Raw genomic sequence first — 16,870 nt, 5'->3', positions numbered from 1 at the left:
TATATCGTCTTTTGTGGGGGGCTATATTTATCACATTATGAGATCATCTCATAACAACGTGCCAAGATTTGCCATTACGTCAACTTCAAACACCGCTAAACACTACTAACTTCTCAAACACAGATAGCCACTACTAGCTTCTCAAACAACGTTAGATATAACTAGCATCTAAAACAACGCTAGGCACCACTAGCCTGCCAAACAACGCTAGACACTACTAACATTTCAAACAACGTTTGACACTACTAGCTTCTCAAACAACGCCAAACACTACTAACATCTAAAACAAGGCTAGACATTACTAAACTCTCAAAAACGTTAGACACTTTTAGCCTCTCAAGCAACGTCAGGTACTACTAACATTGCAAACAATGTTAGACATTACTAGCCGTTCAAAAAACGCTAGATGCTACTAACCTCTATAACAACACTAAACACTATTAGCCGCTTAAACAACGCTAAATACAACGCTAGAATCTATCAGCTTTTTAAGCAACGCTAGACACTATCAGCTTCTCAAACAATACTAGAAACTATCAGCTCCTCAAGCAACGCTGGACACTATTAGCTTCTCAAACAACATCAGACACAACTAACTTCTCAAACACAAAAGTCAGTCGAATCGCACTTCTCCATTATATGACAACGATTTTTAAAAAATGTGACTCGGATCTTTCTATTTCTCGACGCTTTCAAGTTTCAAAGTTCGACGCGAATCGTTTAACTTTTCCATTTCTCGACGTATTCAATTTTCAAAGTTCGACGTGTATAGTTTAATATGTCCATTTCTTGACGCTTTCAATTTACACAAATCAAACTTTTGTCTCGGTCGCAACGATGTTATATTTCAGGCCGAGATAGCTGGTAATTAAAAAAGGATTGTTGACAGCATTTGTACGTTATTATAAATTCCGACCTATTTAATTTGGTTCCAAGAACTTGATTCCTCTACCCTCTCGACTTTACTCTTTTTATATCGTATTTTGAGGGGGGGGCGAAACCTCATTAATATGCAAATCAATGCATATCACACTATAGTTCGATATATACTTTGTGTGGATTTCTTTGAAGTAGGCTGTTTCTCCCACAATAATATGTGACACGTATGGAAACTGTCCGAAGTGTAAACTTATTTTTTGTTGTTTATTTGAAGTGCTTTTTTTTTTCGAACAGTCGCATTAATGGATGCAAGCCTGCGGATAAAACTGAAACAAACTGTACTGGGTATCTAAATGCCATCGGTTTCGATAAACACTATGAAAATCGAAGATAAACAATAGCTCAATAACTATGTCCCCTGAGAGAGAAGACAAACAGATAAACGGTGGCCTTCAACATCAGCTGTTAAATTAAAATTCTGATGAGTGTTATCTGAGAAAAGCGACTTTTTACAGAATAATCAGAAATAAAATGAACAGAAAACGATGCTATGGAAGATTTACTATCATAAGCTGCTGCTGCTGCTGCTGCTGCTGCTGCTATTAATCATACTATAACTAAGAAGCTTTGCAATTAGAATTCGACCAGCCAACACGATTGTTGCTGGTAATACAAAAGTACAGGTTTGTCAGATTTCGTGTTAAAAAACATGGCGGTATACGATCACCTTTTGTTTTTATCCATTTATTTTAAATTTATTTACACAAATCATCTGTATTATTCAGCATCAATCTTCCGTCAATACGAAATTTAAGATTCGAGATATTTATAATTTCCAATCTTGCAAAGTTATTCGGACCTTGCTACTATTGTGATGAATAAAAAAAAAACTCTCGGGGCGAGAAATATATGAATATTCGCCGTATATGATGGATTCTTCCGTAGATTTCGACTTGTGAGCTCCGCCACGACAAATAAGTTGCTTAGAAATCAACACAGATGATTTGTGGTGAAGGCTTTGTGCAGAACCAACCACACTTTTTGGCACAACTGCCAACCTTTATCGGTGCAATGGTTGTCACAAGACTTTAGGTTTCACATTAATTTTTTCTTTCTTCTAGATTCATTTCTTAACGAAAACTGGGGGCGCATCTCTCCCAGATAATTAACCGCGCCTCTAGACACCAACCTGGAAATTTGGCAATGTATATATATATATATATATATATATATATATATATATATATATATATATATATATATATATATATATTCAAACAACTGTTCTTGAAGGGCACGGAATTCTTCTGTTTTATTATTTTCCTGTTCGTCTTCTCCAATCTCCGAATTTAACTGCACATTAGGAGAATGCATCTCTAATAATACTAACTACATAGGTTATACTACAAACACATTGTCGCGAAGATTAACTCTCCGCCTCTCCGACTCTAGTTCGATATCGCAAGATTTGAAAAAACATGGCTGCCATCATTCGGAATATATATATATATATATATATATATATATATATATATATATATATATATAGGCAGCAGCTTCTCATTCAAACAAATGTTATTTGTTTATATATATATATATATATATATATATATATATATATATATATATATATAGGCAGCAGCTTCTCATTCAAACAAATGTTATTTGTTTATATATATATATATATATATATATATATATATATATATTTAAATAAGGGAGTAGTCACCAACAATGTGTATTTTTTAACATTATTTTATTATTCAGTGTCTTGGTTTTTCATTGAGAATTATGTTTGGATCATTGTAATAATGTTTTTAAGTCATTGAAATCGTTTACGTACGTTTCAGACGGTCTGATGCGTCCTCGTCAGAAATTATTTTCAAATGTGTAAAAATGGCGATTTTCTAGTTAGTTTGAAGTTTTTCCATGGGGTGGAGGCTTGTAAGTGTTTATTATACATTGGTATGCTGAATTTTTATTACTTTTTTTTTTTTTGTCCAGGGAGATTTTGACCTCGCTGTAGTCAGTCGCTATCTCTTTCTGCTAATGTGTTTTTCTTTTCCTTTAGGGTGGGGTAGGGTGTGTGTATGTGTGTGTGTGTGTGTGTGTGTGCGTGCGTGTGCGTGTGTGTTTATGTGTGTGTGTGCGCGTGTGTGTGCGTGTGTGTGTTTGCTCTTATTGGTTTGGGAATGTGTATATTGTTTTATAGTATTTTGGGGTTATTTGCTTTCTTAGGAAGGCGGCTGTGGTCCGAGGTCGTTACTAATGTGTATGTGTGCGGAGGGGGGACAGGCTCTTCTGAAGTAAGGGTAGGCATTCTATTTTGATATTTATTTTTTGGATTCTTGGATTTTAGTATTGTGATTTTTCGTTTTAGTCCTATATTATGTTTGTTTAGAAAGAGGGGTGTATTTAAAATAGGGGATTTTTTAATGTTTCTATTTATTTGTCTCCCCATGTGGGTATGGCCAGACCCAGGATCGGTTCCTAGTGTGGGGAAGATTTTGTTCCCCAGAGGGGGGGTCATTGTGGGGGTGTAGGTATGGGAGGGGGATGATAGAAGGGAGGATAGTCGTTTCAGTCATGAGGGGGTTCTCCTCCCCTGACTGAGGAGGGAGCGAGGTGTTGGAACAGATATTATACTATGGTTCTAGGTGTCTCCTAGTGTTGTTGGTTTCGAGGTTAAGTAGGGTTGGTATTGTTCAGTGTGTTGTATTAGAGATAGGGGTGTTATGTCTGTGTGTGGTTGTATGCGCGCACGTGTGTGTTTTAATGTGTCGGTTCTGATTTATGTGTGGGTGTGTGTATGTGTATGTGTATGGGTGTGCATGCGAGTGTACCTTGCATTTCATGTTTTTGTGTGATGGTATTAGGTTCTGTTCAGTTCAGGAGTGAATTTGGTGATGAAGTTTTTTTCCTGTGTAAGTAAATAAAAATAATTGTCTGTTTGGAAGATTGGCATTATTTTGAAGCTGTTTCCACTGCATGTGTGTACGTGTTTTGAAACATAGAGGTGTCTGTTATCTGCAATTTTTATGTTACTCTTATGTAAGGCCACTCTATTGCTGAAATTTTTGGTGGCGCCTATGTAGGATTTGTTGCATGCTGTGCATCTTAGTGCATATACTACATTTCTGGAGGTGCAATTTCGATCCTTTTTTATTTTGAATGTTTGTGTTGGGTTTTTGAATGTGTATGTGTTACCTTCTATTATTATGTCACATACTCCACATCGCGGTTTGTTGCATTTTTAGCGTAATGGTTAGGAGCCTTGACTGTCGTACAGACGGTCGGGTTTCAATCCTGGCTTGAGGTAGTTACCTGTCTAGCCGCACTGATGAGCTGCGAAACAGTACTGTATGTGGATGATTATATATATATATATATATATACATATATATATAGGTTTTATGAAAATGTATGTTTTTGCGAATATTTTATATATATTATACATACTAATCCTTATTAAGCAAGAAGGTCTGTGTTTAAGCTATAACTGCATATCCTGTATAACTCTTTTTAATTTTGCATATTACACTGTTATGCACTTTTCTCTTTCAGAACTTTTGGAGTCTACCGAAATAATAGCCCGTGTTGATACGCAAATATTAGTTGTTCCTCGTAAACGAAACATATACGTCAAATGTACAGAAGTTTCTATTTTGAAAAAATGATTGATAAAATGAATAACATCTTGGAATTTTGAATACAGCAAAATTGTTGAGAGAGAGTGAGCAGATTAAAACAGCATTGCCTTAATAACATTATTCATAATTTTATAACAATTTTGTTCAATTAATAATTCAATGACTAAACTATACAGTAATGGTCGAATTTTAATTTAAATTAAAAATATTTGGTAAAAACGTTGCACAGTGATTGCAGATCAAAAGTGAAACCAAAGTGAAATTAACAACGTGACCGGACAACGATCGAAAGGTAGATTGAGTAATAACTAACTAATGTGTATTATTTGGGTTATTTTGAATCTGTTCTCATTTTAAGTGTTATTCTAACAACGTTTCGGCCGATGTAGCAACCGAACTTCTTTAGGTGTGTAACGTTACTCAACACGCAAAGTTGGTAAACGATAAAAAAGAACTTCAACTTGTTCTTTGTTTTTTTTTTTTGTTTTTTGTTTTTTGTTTTTTTGTTCTTTGTTTTTTGTTTTTTGTACAGTGATAGTTATTTCCTCATTCTTTTGCCACGCGTGACTTCTCGTTGCGACTACGATGTCACCATGTGTCTCAAAGATAACCGTTTTTAACCACATCTCTAACGTGATCATCTTCTCGAACGTCCTCTCTCTTTTTTATAGTCATCGTTTTCCTTACCATGAACGTCATTTCACTCACGACTCGATATTTGCATATAGCTGTCCACATATATGCAAATTTACGGGTTTAGTTTATCAAACTCGCGAATCTTTCTTTCGAACTCAGGAATCTGAAAAAAAACACGTACCATAACAGATAACGTCCTAGGTAAAAACGAGTTCTAAACGACACTGTAGAGTGATGGTTCAATCCTCAGTGCGGGCGATATTAAGAATGCTATTGCGAATTGCTTAAGGCGTCTAAGCGATTGTGACTGAGGAAACAAAAGCATGCTACTTTATATAAAGTGTTCCCGAATTTTACAGAAAGTTTGCCAAGCTTTACAAGATACACGTGATGAAGGTCGAAGGTTACATCGGCCAAAATTGAAGACAATACAACTTAAGCTGGAAATGGTAGTCAGAATAATCAAACTAATACAAATTATCAATCCACATCGAAAACATCAGAAAAAAAATAACATGTCTCCTGAATTAATTTGCTTTGTTTTGTATTTCCTTTTTATCTACACATATATTTATTTACACATATTTGTATTTACACATATTTTTATCCACACATATTTTTATTTACACATATTTTTATTTACACATATTTTTATTTATACATATTTTTATTTACACATATTTATATTTATACATATTTTTATTCACACATATTTTTATTTACACATATTTTTATTTACACATATTCTTATTTACACATATTTTTATTTACACATATTTATATTTACACGTATTTTTTTACACATATTTATATTTACACGTATTTTTATTTACAAATATTTTTATTTACACATATCTTTATTTACACATATTTTTATCAACAAATATTTTTATTTACAAATATTTTTATTGACACATATTTTTATTCACATATATTTTATTTACGCATATTTTTATTTACACATATCTTTATTTACACATATTTTTATTTACACATATTTTTATTTACACATATTTTTATTTGCACATATTTTTATTTACACATATTTTTATTTACACATATCTTTATTTACACATATTTTATCAACACATATTTTTATTTACACGTATTTTGATTTACACATATTTTTACACATATTTATATCTACACATATTTTATTTACACATATTTTTATTTACACATATTTATATTTTTACATATTTTTATTTACACATATTTTTATCTACACATGTTTTTATTTACACTTATTTATATTTACACATATGTATATTTATACATATTTTTATCTACACATATTTTTATTTACACATATTTTTATTTACACATATTTTTTTACACATATTATAATTTACACATATTTATATTTGTACATATTTTTATTTACACATATTTTTATTTACACATATGTATATTTACACATATTTATATTTACACATATTTTTTTTTTACACATATTTATATTTATACATATTTATATTTACACATATTTTTATTTACACATATTTATATTTACACATATTTTATTTACACATATTTATATTTACACATATTTTTATGTACACATATTTATATTTACACATATTTTATTTACACATATTTTATTTACACATATTTTTATTTACACATATCTTTATTTACACATATTTTATTTACACATATTTATATTTACACATATTTTTATCTATACATATTTTTATTTACACATATTTTCATCTACACATATTTATATTTACACATATTTATATTTACACATATTTTTATTTACACATATTTTTCTCCACGCATATTTTTATTAACACATATTTATATTTACACATATTTTTATTTACACATATTTTTATCTACACATATTGTTATTCACAAATATTTTATATACGCATATTTTTTATCTACACGTATTTTTATTCACACATATTTTTATCTACGCATATTTTTTATCCACACATATTTTTATCTACACATATTTTTATTGACACATATTTTTACATACACATATTTTTATTTTCACATATTTTTATCTTCACATATTTTTATTTACACATATTTTATCTACACATATTTTTATTTTCAAATATTTTTATCTACACATATTTTTATCTACACATATTTTTATTTTCACATATTTTTATTTACACATATTTTTATTTACACATATTTTCTATCTACACGTATTTTTATTTACCCATATTTTGATTACTTTGTCTGCAGTGTTCCACAAGAAGAATCGATTCGCTCTTTACGCCCGAAAGAGATTCTGAAAACCCGCCAGTTCTATATCTTCTGGTTTGTGTGCATATTAAACGGCCAAAGTATTCTGTTTATTTCCGGCCTTTACAAGGTAAATCATTTGTTATACAAGAATTGGGAGAGCGATCTTTGTTAGTAACGTTTTTTTTACCATGATATGTACTCTAAATAATTTATTGGGTGCAATTAATTGAAAGCAAGTTGCTTTTTATACATAAGGCGTTCAAGTTTTTAATAGCTTCTACTAACCACACTAATGAGTTTTGAAATGAAGAAAAAGCTTTGTGGATAGCTCTCTATTCTTCTCCGGTCTTTCTCTCTGTCTATCTGTCTGTCTGTGTGTGTCTCCCCCCCCACTCTCTCTCTCTCTCTCTCTCTCTCTCTCTCTCTCTCTCTCTCTCTCTCTCTCTCTCACTATATATATATGTATATATATATACATATATATATATATATATATGAAGATTTTTATGGATACATAATTTTATAACGCTTTTAAATAACACCGAACGTTGTGTTATAATTAATTGCTGAGGGTTTAGTTTGTTTGTTTTTTTCCCCGTTACGTGGATGGCATTTTTGTCATATTGTTTTCCTGTACGGAAGCTGAGGGATTGCTAAAACAATTAAACTTACTTCACCCTGCATTGACGCTTACTATGGAGGGTGAAGTTAATGACTCCTTGCCGTTCTTAGATGTTCTCATTGAAAGATCCGGTATGAGTTTTACTACTAGCATATATAGAAACCCCAAATTTACAGCGCAATACATTAGCTGGGTTTCGTTCTCCCCTAAAATCAGAAAATTAAATCTGATTAAAACTTCAGTGCATCGGGCTTTGTTGATCTGCTCTAGTACTAAACTAGATGCGGAACTCCAAACCAGAACTGAGATCCTTTTGGCTAATGGTTATCCTTTACACGTAATTCTAAAAATGTGTGGAGGATAAAATCTTGGCGTTTAAAGGTGGGACGTTTGTGAGCCCTCAAAAATGTCCCATATATGTGAAACTCCCATGGATAGGTGTCAAAAGCCAGGAGTTTTCGCATAAAATTGCTACAGCCGTTTCACGTTGTTATTTTGCAACGAAAGTTCGGACGGTGTGTGGGACGAGAAATGCTTTCCTCTCCTTTCGAAAGGGGGGGGGTATCCCTACCACTCAATATAATATGGTTGTTTATCAGTTTAACGGTCAGTGTGAAGCTGACTACGTGGGCCATACCATTCAACGTTTGGGGGTTGGAATTTCCCAACATGTTCCCCCTTCGATACGTAGGCATAAAAAATGCCAACATCCGGGCGTTTACCAGCTCATAAGTCGGCCATTGGTGAACATTTATTAGTGCCAAATCTGCACTGACGGATACACTGATGAAACTTTCACGGTTTTACACAGAGCGCGCTGGAGAATTCACTTAAAAATTCTCGAGGCTGTATCCATTAATTTGCGCCAACCATCTCGGTGTAAGCAAAGTGAGTATACCCATAATTTAGAACTTATGGGTATTCGCTGAAATTGTTTCTTTTTTTTTTCTTCTTTCTCTCTTATTCCATATACATTTTCTTTTTTTTTTTTTCACCCTCGCTATTAATTTATGGTCTTTTGACCACGTTTTTAAACGACGTTTTTCCCCCGTTGCCAACGTTAATCTTGAAAAGGGTTGGCTGAAAGACGTCTGGATAGTGGGTTTTTCTGTCCCACCCCTTATTTATCCCTTTTATCTAATTTATGCTTAGGAGAAATATACTTTAGAAGTGTATTTTGGTCTTCTTTTTGAAAGTTTCTTTTTAATGGTTTATGTTTAAACTATAGAAAAAAACTAAACCCTCAGCCCTTAATTATGGTACTACGTTCGGTGTTATTTAAAAGTGATATATATATATATGCAGGAGCGCATTTCGCCGTCCATACGATTAATCAGCGTGGCTGAATTCGACCACATTCTAAACTGCTATAACAGATATTGAAGTTCGATGCCCTTGCTTTCAGGCTTTAGAATTTTGTAAGAATTACCAGGGCATTTTGTAGCTCATAAAACATTGTTTTGTTTTTTAGGGTCTGTAGCTATAAAGGCAAATGAACGAATTCAGATATCTACGGCGAATCATTTTTCTAAATGATAAATGAAGTACCCCCCCCTTTTACACTGTTGTCGCACATTATTTATACCATCAAATTTGATTCTACATAGAAACCGCACAGACAGCGAAACAAGCGTCGGTGGAAAATAATTTTTAAAATAACAAAATATAATGGACGCATCCATATATTTCTATTTCTAGCAGCATTTTGCCTACATATGTGAATACAGATTTCAGTCAAAATGTTATTCAAAGTTTAGCATCTGAGAGAAAGGAGTCTGGAAAGAACTATTTGCATGAATAAAAAGTCATACTAATATGCATATATATGTATCTATCTACCTATCTATCTATCTATCTCTTAATATATATATATATATATATATATATATATATATATATATATATATATATATATATATATATGAATGGTAAATGAATTGACAAAAACTATATATTTATTGGTAAATATAGATTTTTTTCATTTATTCAATAAGGGAATACAGACAATTAGTTGGGGGATATAAGGGACTCTATGGCAATGCATTTCTAAGCCTAATGCTTCTCATCAGAAAGGTAGAGAAGATGCTAGGTAACATAGTGGGGATTATTATTATTATTATTATTATTATTATTATTATTATTATTATTATTATTATTATTATTGATTACAGAAAGGGTTATGACATGGTTCCTCATTCATGGATACGTGAAATACTATTGATGATGAAGGTTGCTGAGAATGTGGTAGGGCTTTTCGAGACAAGTATGGCTCAATGGAAAACGGTGCTGACAGCAAACAGAGAGGAGATGGGACAGGTTGGCATTAAACGTGGGATATTTCAAGGAGATTCGTTATCGCCACTTCTTTTTGTAATGATAATGATGCCACTGAGCATCCTCTTGAAGAGAGAAAAACTGGGGTATAACTTTGGATATGGTGACAGACGCCTCAACCATATACTGTTTATTGATGATTTGAAAATATTCGGTAGAAATGAAAAGGAAATGGAGAGACTGGTAGAACTTGTGGGGACATACTCAGAAGACATTGGGATGGAGTTTGGGATTAGTAAATGTGCGGTGCTGGTGATGAAAAGAGGAGTAAAGATTCATTCGAATGGAATAGTGCTGCTGAATGGAGAAATCGTGAAAGAAATAGAAGATACAGGATATAAGTATTTAGGAGTGCTGGAGGGTGTAGGCATCATGAATAGAAAAATGAAAGAAAAAGTCAAGAAGGAGTATCTTAGAAGAGTGAAACTAATTGCAAAGTCGAAACTGTATGGAGGAAATCTAATAAAAGCAGTAAATGCATGGGCAGTCAGTGTTTTGAGATACAGTGCGAGAATTTTAGAATGGTCTGACAAGGATTTTCATGCCATGGATATCAAAACAAGAAAAGTTTTAGCAATGTTTGGTATATTTCACATTCGAAGTAGCGTAGCAAGTCTGTATTAAAAGAGGAAAGATGATGGGAGAGGATTGAAAAGTGTAAAATATTGTGTTAGAACCAAGGAGATGTCGTTGAAGGGGCATGTGGTTAGAAGTGGGGAGTGGATGATTAAGGTTGTGGCCAATGAAGTGGAGGTGTGTGAGACCAAGGCTGATTATGTGAAATGTATGGATAGAGAAAAGGCAGAGGAACTGACTAGGATGAAAATGCATGGAAGGTTCTTCCAGGATATAGTAGAAGTGGCTGATGAAAGATCATGGCAATGGCTTAGAGCTGGGTATCTGGCTAAGAGTACTGAAGCTTTTGTTTGTGCAGAAGGCATTAGGAACACGATTGTTCCAAAAAGTGGTTCTAGGAGAGGAAATTGCTACAGAATACCGGATTTGTGGGAAGACCTCAGAATCAATTGCGCACCTTGCAGCAGGGTGTAGTGGACTGGCCCAGAGAGAGTACCGCAAAAGACACGATTGCATGGGACTCCGGATATATTGGGAGGTGTGTAAGAGGGTTGGGGTGAAGTGTGCTGGAAAATGGTTTGAGGGGGTGCCTGATGAAGTGAGAACAAGTGAGGATGGCAAGGTAGATGTATGGTAGGACAAAAGTGTCATAACGACCAAGCAATTGGAACATAATCGTCCGGATTTGGTCGTCATTGACAAGGTCTCAAAAAACTGGCAGATTGTAGACTTCTCAGTACCCTGGGACAGGAATGTGAGAGAGAAGGAGAATGAGAAGTGGAGCAATTATGCTCCATTGGCCTTGGAGATAAGGCGTATACACGGGATTAAAACACAAATAATCCCGGTCGTAGTTGGTACACTAAGAGTAGTATTAAGTCGTCTGGAAGGACAATTGAAAAACTACAAATCCCCGATGTTTTAGGCGGCCTTCAAACCTCTGCAATTATAGGTACCACCAACATTCTTAAGAAAACCCTTGATCTGTGAAGCTCCTGGTTTGAAGCCGGGATTAAGGGAAATCCTCTGGAAATGAATCCCATCCCTTTCCAGAGAGACGGTCATAAGCGAAATCAGAATTATTATTATTATTATTATTATTATTATTATTATTATTATTATTATTATTATTATTAATAGTACATTTTCCCCCTATTATCCCACCACGCCAATCGTCCACATCCTAAATTTTCTTTTGTCTTTTTATACACCTCCAATAACTATCCTTATGCCTCTGTCTTATACCCCAACCTCTCCCTGTATATCTAATAACAAAGAACTCCTAGAATTATTGTTACATATTATCTAATATATATTGGTATTCTGAAATTTATTATTATAGCCTTACAAATACTCACCCAGACCCACCCCATAACTTGCTCCTTTAACTCACTTCCGAACCCTCCTTCGCCTTACTAAATCAAAACCTAGGTACAAGACGCCCCATGTAATCCCTCTTATTCAACCCTGCTTAGAATACACCCATTCGCCCTTTCGCCTTAAATCATCACCATAATACCCCTCCCAAAATTATACACCACTTCATAGTGCTGATATCGTCTCGGTTACATGTCAATAAAATGCGCCTGCATAGATAATAGACATCTTACATATCGATAAAATAGAATTACCACCCATCCACACTATACCTCCCCTTAAGTCTTAAAACATATTCTACATACATTTAAGATTATGATAAAGACCCTATACACCTTTCTACATTACACTCTATATAATACGCCCCACTTTTATTTAGAATTCGATAAAACTCCCCCAACATCATCTATAATTTTAACTGATCTATCTCGTTCCTTATGAATCCAACACTAGATGCCGCATCCCCACTATGTTACCTAGCATCTTCTCTCCTATTCTAATGAGAAGCATTAGGTTTCGAAATGCCTTGGCATAAAGAGTCCCTTCTGTTCCTCAACTAATTGTTTGTATTCCCTTATTGAATAAATGAAAAAAATCTATATTTATCAATATATAGTTTTTGTGAATTCATTTACCATTCCTATTGTTCTCCTATATAAGCTCCAATGATACTTGTTGAGCTTTATATTGTTCCGATAAGTCTCCTCTTATAGAATTGAGCTCACTCTTTTCTTCTAACGCATTGAGCTATATATATATATATATATATATATATATATATATATATATATATATATATATATATATATATACAGTTGTGCGCAAAAATATTCGACCCCTGTCTAAATTTTCTTGTTTCGTTGAATCTATACTTCAAAAATCTTCATAACGCCTTTTAACGGCTAAGTATAAATAAATTGTATATTTTTCAACAATAAATGAGGAAAAGTAATTCGAGATTAATAATATATATCAATTTATTTACAAAAAATATAAATATGGATGTTGCAAAAATATTCGACCCCTTTAATTTAAAGTTTAAATAAAAGCGTCATTAAGTTTATTATTTTAGTCTGACCTTGTATTTATTTCCTATAAATAATATTTATGACTCTACTGAATCTAAAATCAGTTCAAATTGAACTTCAATGCAATATTGAATGATTGAATAATTGTTTCAAGTAAAAAAAAAAATTATTTTTCAACGTCAACAAATCTGCAACTATGACAAAGAACAAAGAGTACTCTGAAGACATTAAAAAGAAAGTAATCGATGTCTACCAGTCTGGAGAAGGTTATAAAAAAATTTCCATAAATTTACCATAATCGATGGAAGAATGGATTCAGTAAAATATCAGTCCATACTGAAAGAATATCTTGTTCCGTCTGCGAACCAGTTGGGGCATGGAAGGAGGTATACCTTTCAACAGGACAACGATCCTAAACACACTTCAAAGAGCACTAAGGCATGGTTAAAGAATAATAAGGTGAAAGTTCTAGAATGGCCTTCCCAGTCTCCAGACCTAAATCCGATTGAGCACTTATGGCATGATTTAAAAATTGCGGTACATAAAAGAAAACCATCTAATTTGATTGAATTAAAATAGTACTGTCAAGAAGAGTGGCTTAAAATTCCAGTAGACAGATGTAGAAGTCTCGTTAGATGTTATAGGAAACGTTTACTTGCAGTAATAGGGTCAAAGGAGCTTCAACCAAGTATTAATGAAAAGGGGTCGAATACTTTTGCAACATCCATATTTTTATTTTTGTAAATAAATTTATTTATATTATCAAGCACTAATTACTTTTTATTATTTTTTGTTGAAAACTATACAGTTTATTCGAACTTAGTCGTTAAAGAAGGTTTTAAAGATTATTGAAGTATCCATTCAAAGAAATAAGACAATTTTGGTAGGGGTCGAATACTTTTGCGCACAACTGTATATATATATATATATATATATATATATATATATATATATATATATATATATATATATATATATATATAAGAGGTGGATGTAGTTTGCTTGAAGCATTGTATAGTATGTAGTTAAATGGAATGTGTAGAAGGCAGTACTCTGCATATATATATATATATATATATATATGTGTGTGTGTATATATATATATATATATATATATATATATATATATATATATAATGGGTTAATAAATTCCAACGAAAGAAAGATGTATATTTGAATAAGGGAGTAGTCACCAACAATGTGTATTTTTTAACATTGTTTTATTATTCCGTGTCTTGGTTTTTCATTGAGAATTATGTTTGGATCATTGTAATAATGTTTTTAAGTCATTGAAATCGTTTACGCGCGTTTCAGACGGTCTGTGATGCGTCCTCGTCAGAAATTATTTTCAAATGTGTAAAAATGGCGATTTTCATAGGAAAAACTTCAAATTAACTACGAAAATCGCCATTTTTACACATTTGAAAATAATGTCCCAGAGTATGTTGGAGTCCGAACACAGTACCCGAACACGTAATAATAATAAAGGGTTGGGTTCGAGACTCCTAACAAACAGTTCCCGAGTTCGATACAAAACATCTGATGAAGGCTGGAGTGCAAAACGGCCGAAACGTTCTGACTATAACAACCAAAATGAGGAAGTCAGTCCGACAATCTCAATAAACACACACGCACACATATATATATAATAAAATTAAAGACAATTTGAAATAAATGTCGATATATATGAATGTATTTATCATTTCAATAATGAAAAAACATCCATAGAAGGAGGGGGTATAAACGCTATTTATACCTAGGCATTTTGAAACCTAATGCTTCTCACCAGTAGAGGAGGGAGATATTGAAGTTTTCCTTATTGAATTGAAAAAAACATATATATTTACTTTATAATTTTATTTTATGTTATGTTCCACCTCCATCTGTGAAGTTCCTCATATCTTGATAAGTCTCTATATAAAAATATATACCTATTCTTTAAAACCATTTGATATAACTTTATATTTATCATTATGTATGCGTACACGTACATTATTATAATGTGATATATATTATGTATAGATTTTTCGTCTTTATTAAAACGGTGTTAAATCTGTGTGTAGAGATTAGTAGTAAAGTGTGATAAAAACTAAAAACATTTTTAAGCATCGCAATAACCAATATAATAAGAATGAAAGAATGTTCATGACATTATAAAGACAAATAACGAATAAAATACATGTCTAAATGGAAGCATCGAATCTCTGACGCTCTGTGTAAAAACTCCGAGTAACTACTACCACTATTATTACTACTACTAATACTAATACTACTAATACTACTACTACTACTACTACTAATAATAATAATAATAATAATAATAAACTTTCAATGATTTTACTCGTTTGAATAACAGTTTATTTTTTATTGGATTTCCGTTGATTTTTCTGTTTTCACTTACGCTCAAAAAAAAAAAGATTAAAAAAAACAAGTGCATGATATTAGGCTTAATATTGTAAAAATTAAATATCCCGTCTAAAATTTATCAAAATGAATTATTTATTTACTTCAATTCGGATTTCAAAACAAATGTACCAAAGAGCTAGTGCCGCTTTACTCCCAGTTGGAACACAGCAGCCGTACAAACTGTCAAATCGGTATCCTCAAAACTGTCACACAAGAGTAACTCAGTCTAATTGCATGCGCATATGTGATACCTCAAAGTATTATTGTAAGCCTCCTTCTACTAGGATTGTGTTAAAATAGCAATGTTCCGGCATCTTGTGTTTCTAAGCGATTATTAAAAGACTTGTTGATCTGTGATCTTAGTTTCCCTGTTACTATTTTTCATTCGATTGATCGGAAAGTTATTGTCTGTAGTTGCTTGGACGTCGTTTCATTCTCCGTTTTTTTTTTGTTTGTTTTTTGAATGTATTTCTTTTCCGTTATATTTGTTTTGCGTTAGTTTTCATTAATTTTTCAACTAATGTGCATGAATTCCATTATTTCGAGTTTACCATTTTTCCTAGTATTGTTTCAGTGTTTCTTCTTCGGTTGTCTGAAACTCTTCTTTCATTTTGTTTCAATTATTCGCTATTTTCGTCATGGTCTTGTCGTTTTTCCCATATATTATCCCAAACGTGTTTTGTGTCTGTCAATTTCGGTTGTAATATTCTTGTTTTTTATCTGTTTTTATTTTGCTAAAGGAGGCCGAAATTGTTTTTATAGGCTCTTAATGTTTTTATTGATAATTATCTATGAATGTAGTTTTCCCTTTTGTCCGTATATTTCATTTTATTACTCTGTGTTTCTTGTGTAGATTTTCTTCTTCTTTATAACATATACTTTCTTTATTCTATCGTTTTCATCATGGCTATAATGAACATTAATGGTGATATGAAATCACTTTGGAAGATTCCTTTTTGTATTTTGATTTCAGTTATGTATTGCTCCCTAGTTGTCAGTTCAAGTGTTTTCTTTTTACATAGGCATCATCACTTATCAAGGCCAAGAGGCCACTTAAGGATAAGGGTTAAAGAGTGTATAGTGGACAATATAGTAATCGTTATTAATGGAAATTCGGTAAATTTTTAACTTATATGGAACGGCTCTCAAAA

At 32.5% G+C, this 16,870-nt stretch overlaps 1 protein-coding gene across 1 annotated transcript in view; it reads left to right on the top strand.

Annotated features, from left to right (window-relative positions):
* Positions 1–16,870, top strand: part of LOC145280223 (apicoplast pyruvate carrier 1-like) — an 83,681-nt gene that overhangs the window by 31,672 nt on the left and 35,139 nt on the right. The window contains exon 7 of the mRNA XM_080132008.1: positions 7,374–7,503. Within this exon, the coding sequence (XP_079988134.1) occupies positions 7,374–7,503 (130 nt within the window). The remainder of the gene's footprint in view (positions 1–7,373; positions 7,504–16,870) is intronic.

This window comes from Euprymna scolopes, chromosome 7 (assembly GCF_053919585.1).
Source record: "Euprymna scolopes isolate OS-2025 chromosome 7, ASM5391958v1, whole genome shotgun sequence".
Taxonomy (NCBI): Eukaryota; Metazoa; Mollusca; class Cephalopoda; order Sepiida; family Sepiolidae; genus Euprymna; species Euprymna scolopes.
This window is presented reverse-complemented; position numbering and strand designations above follow the sequence as displayed.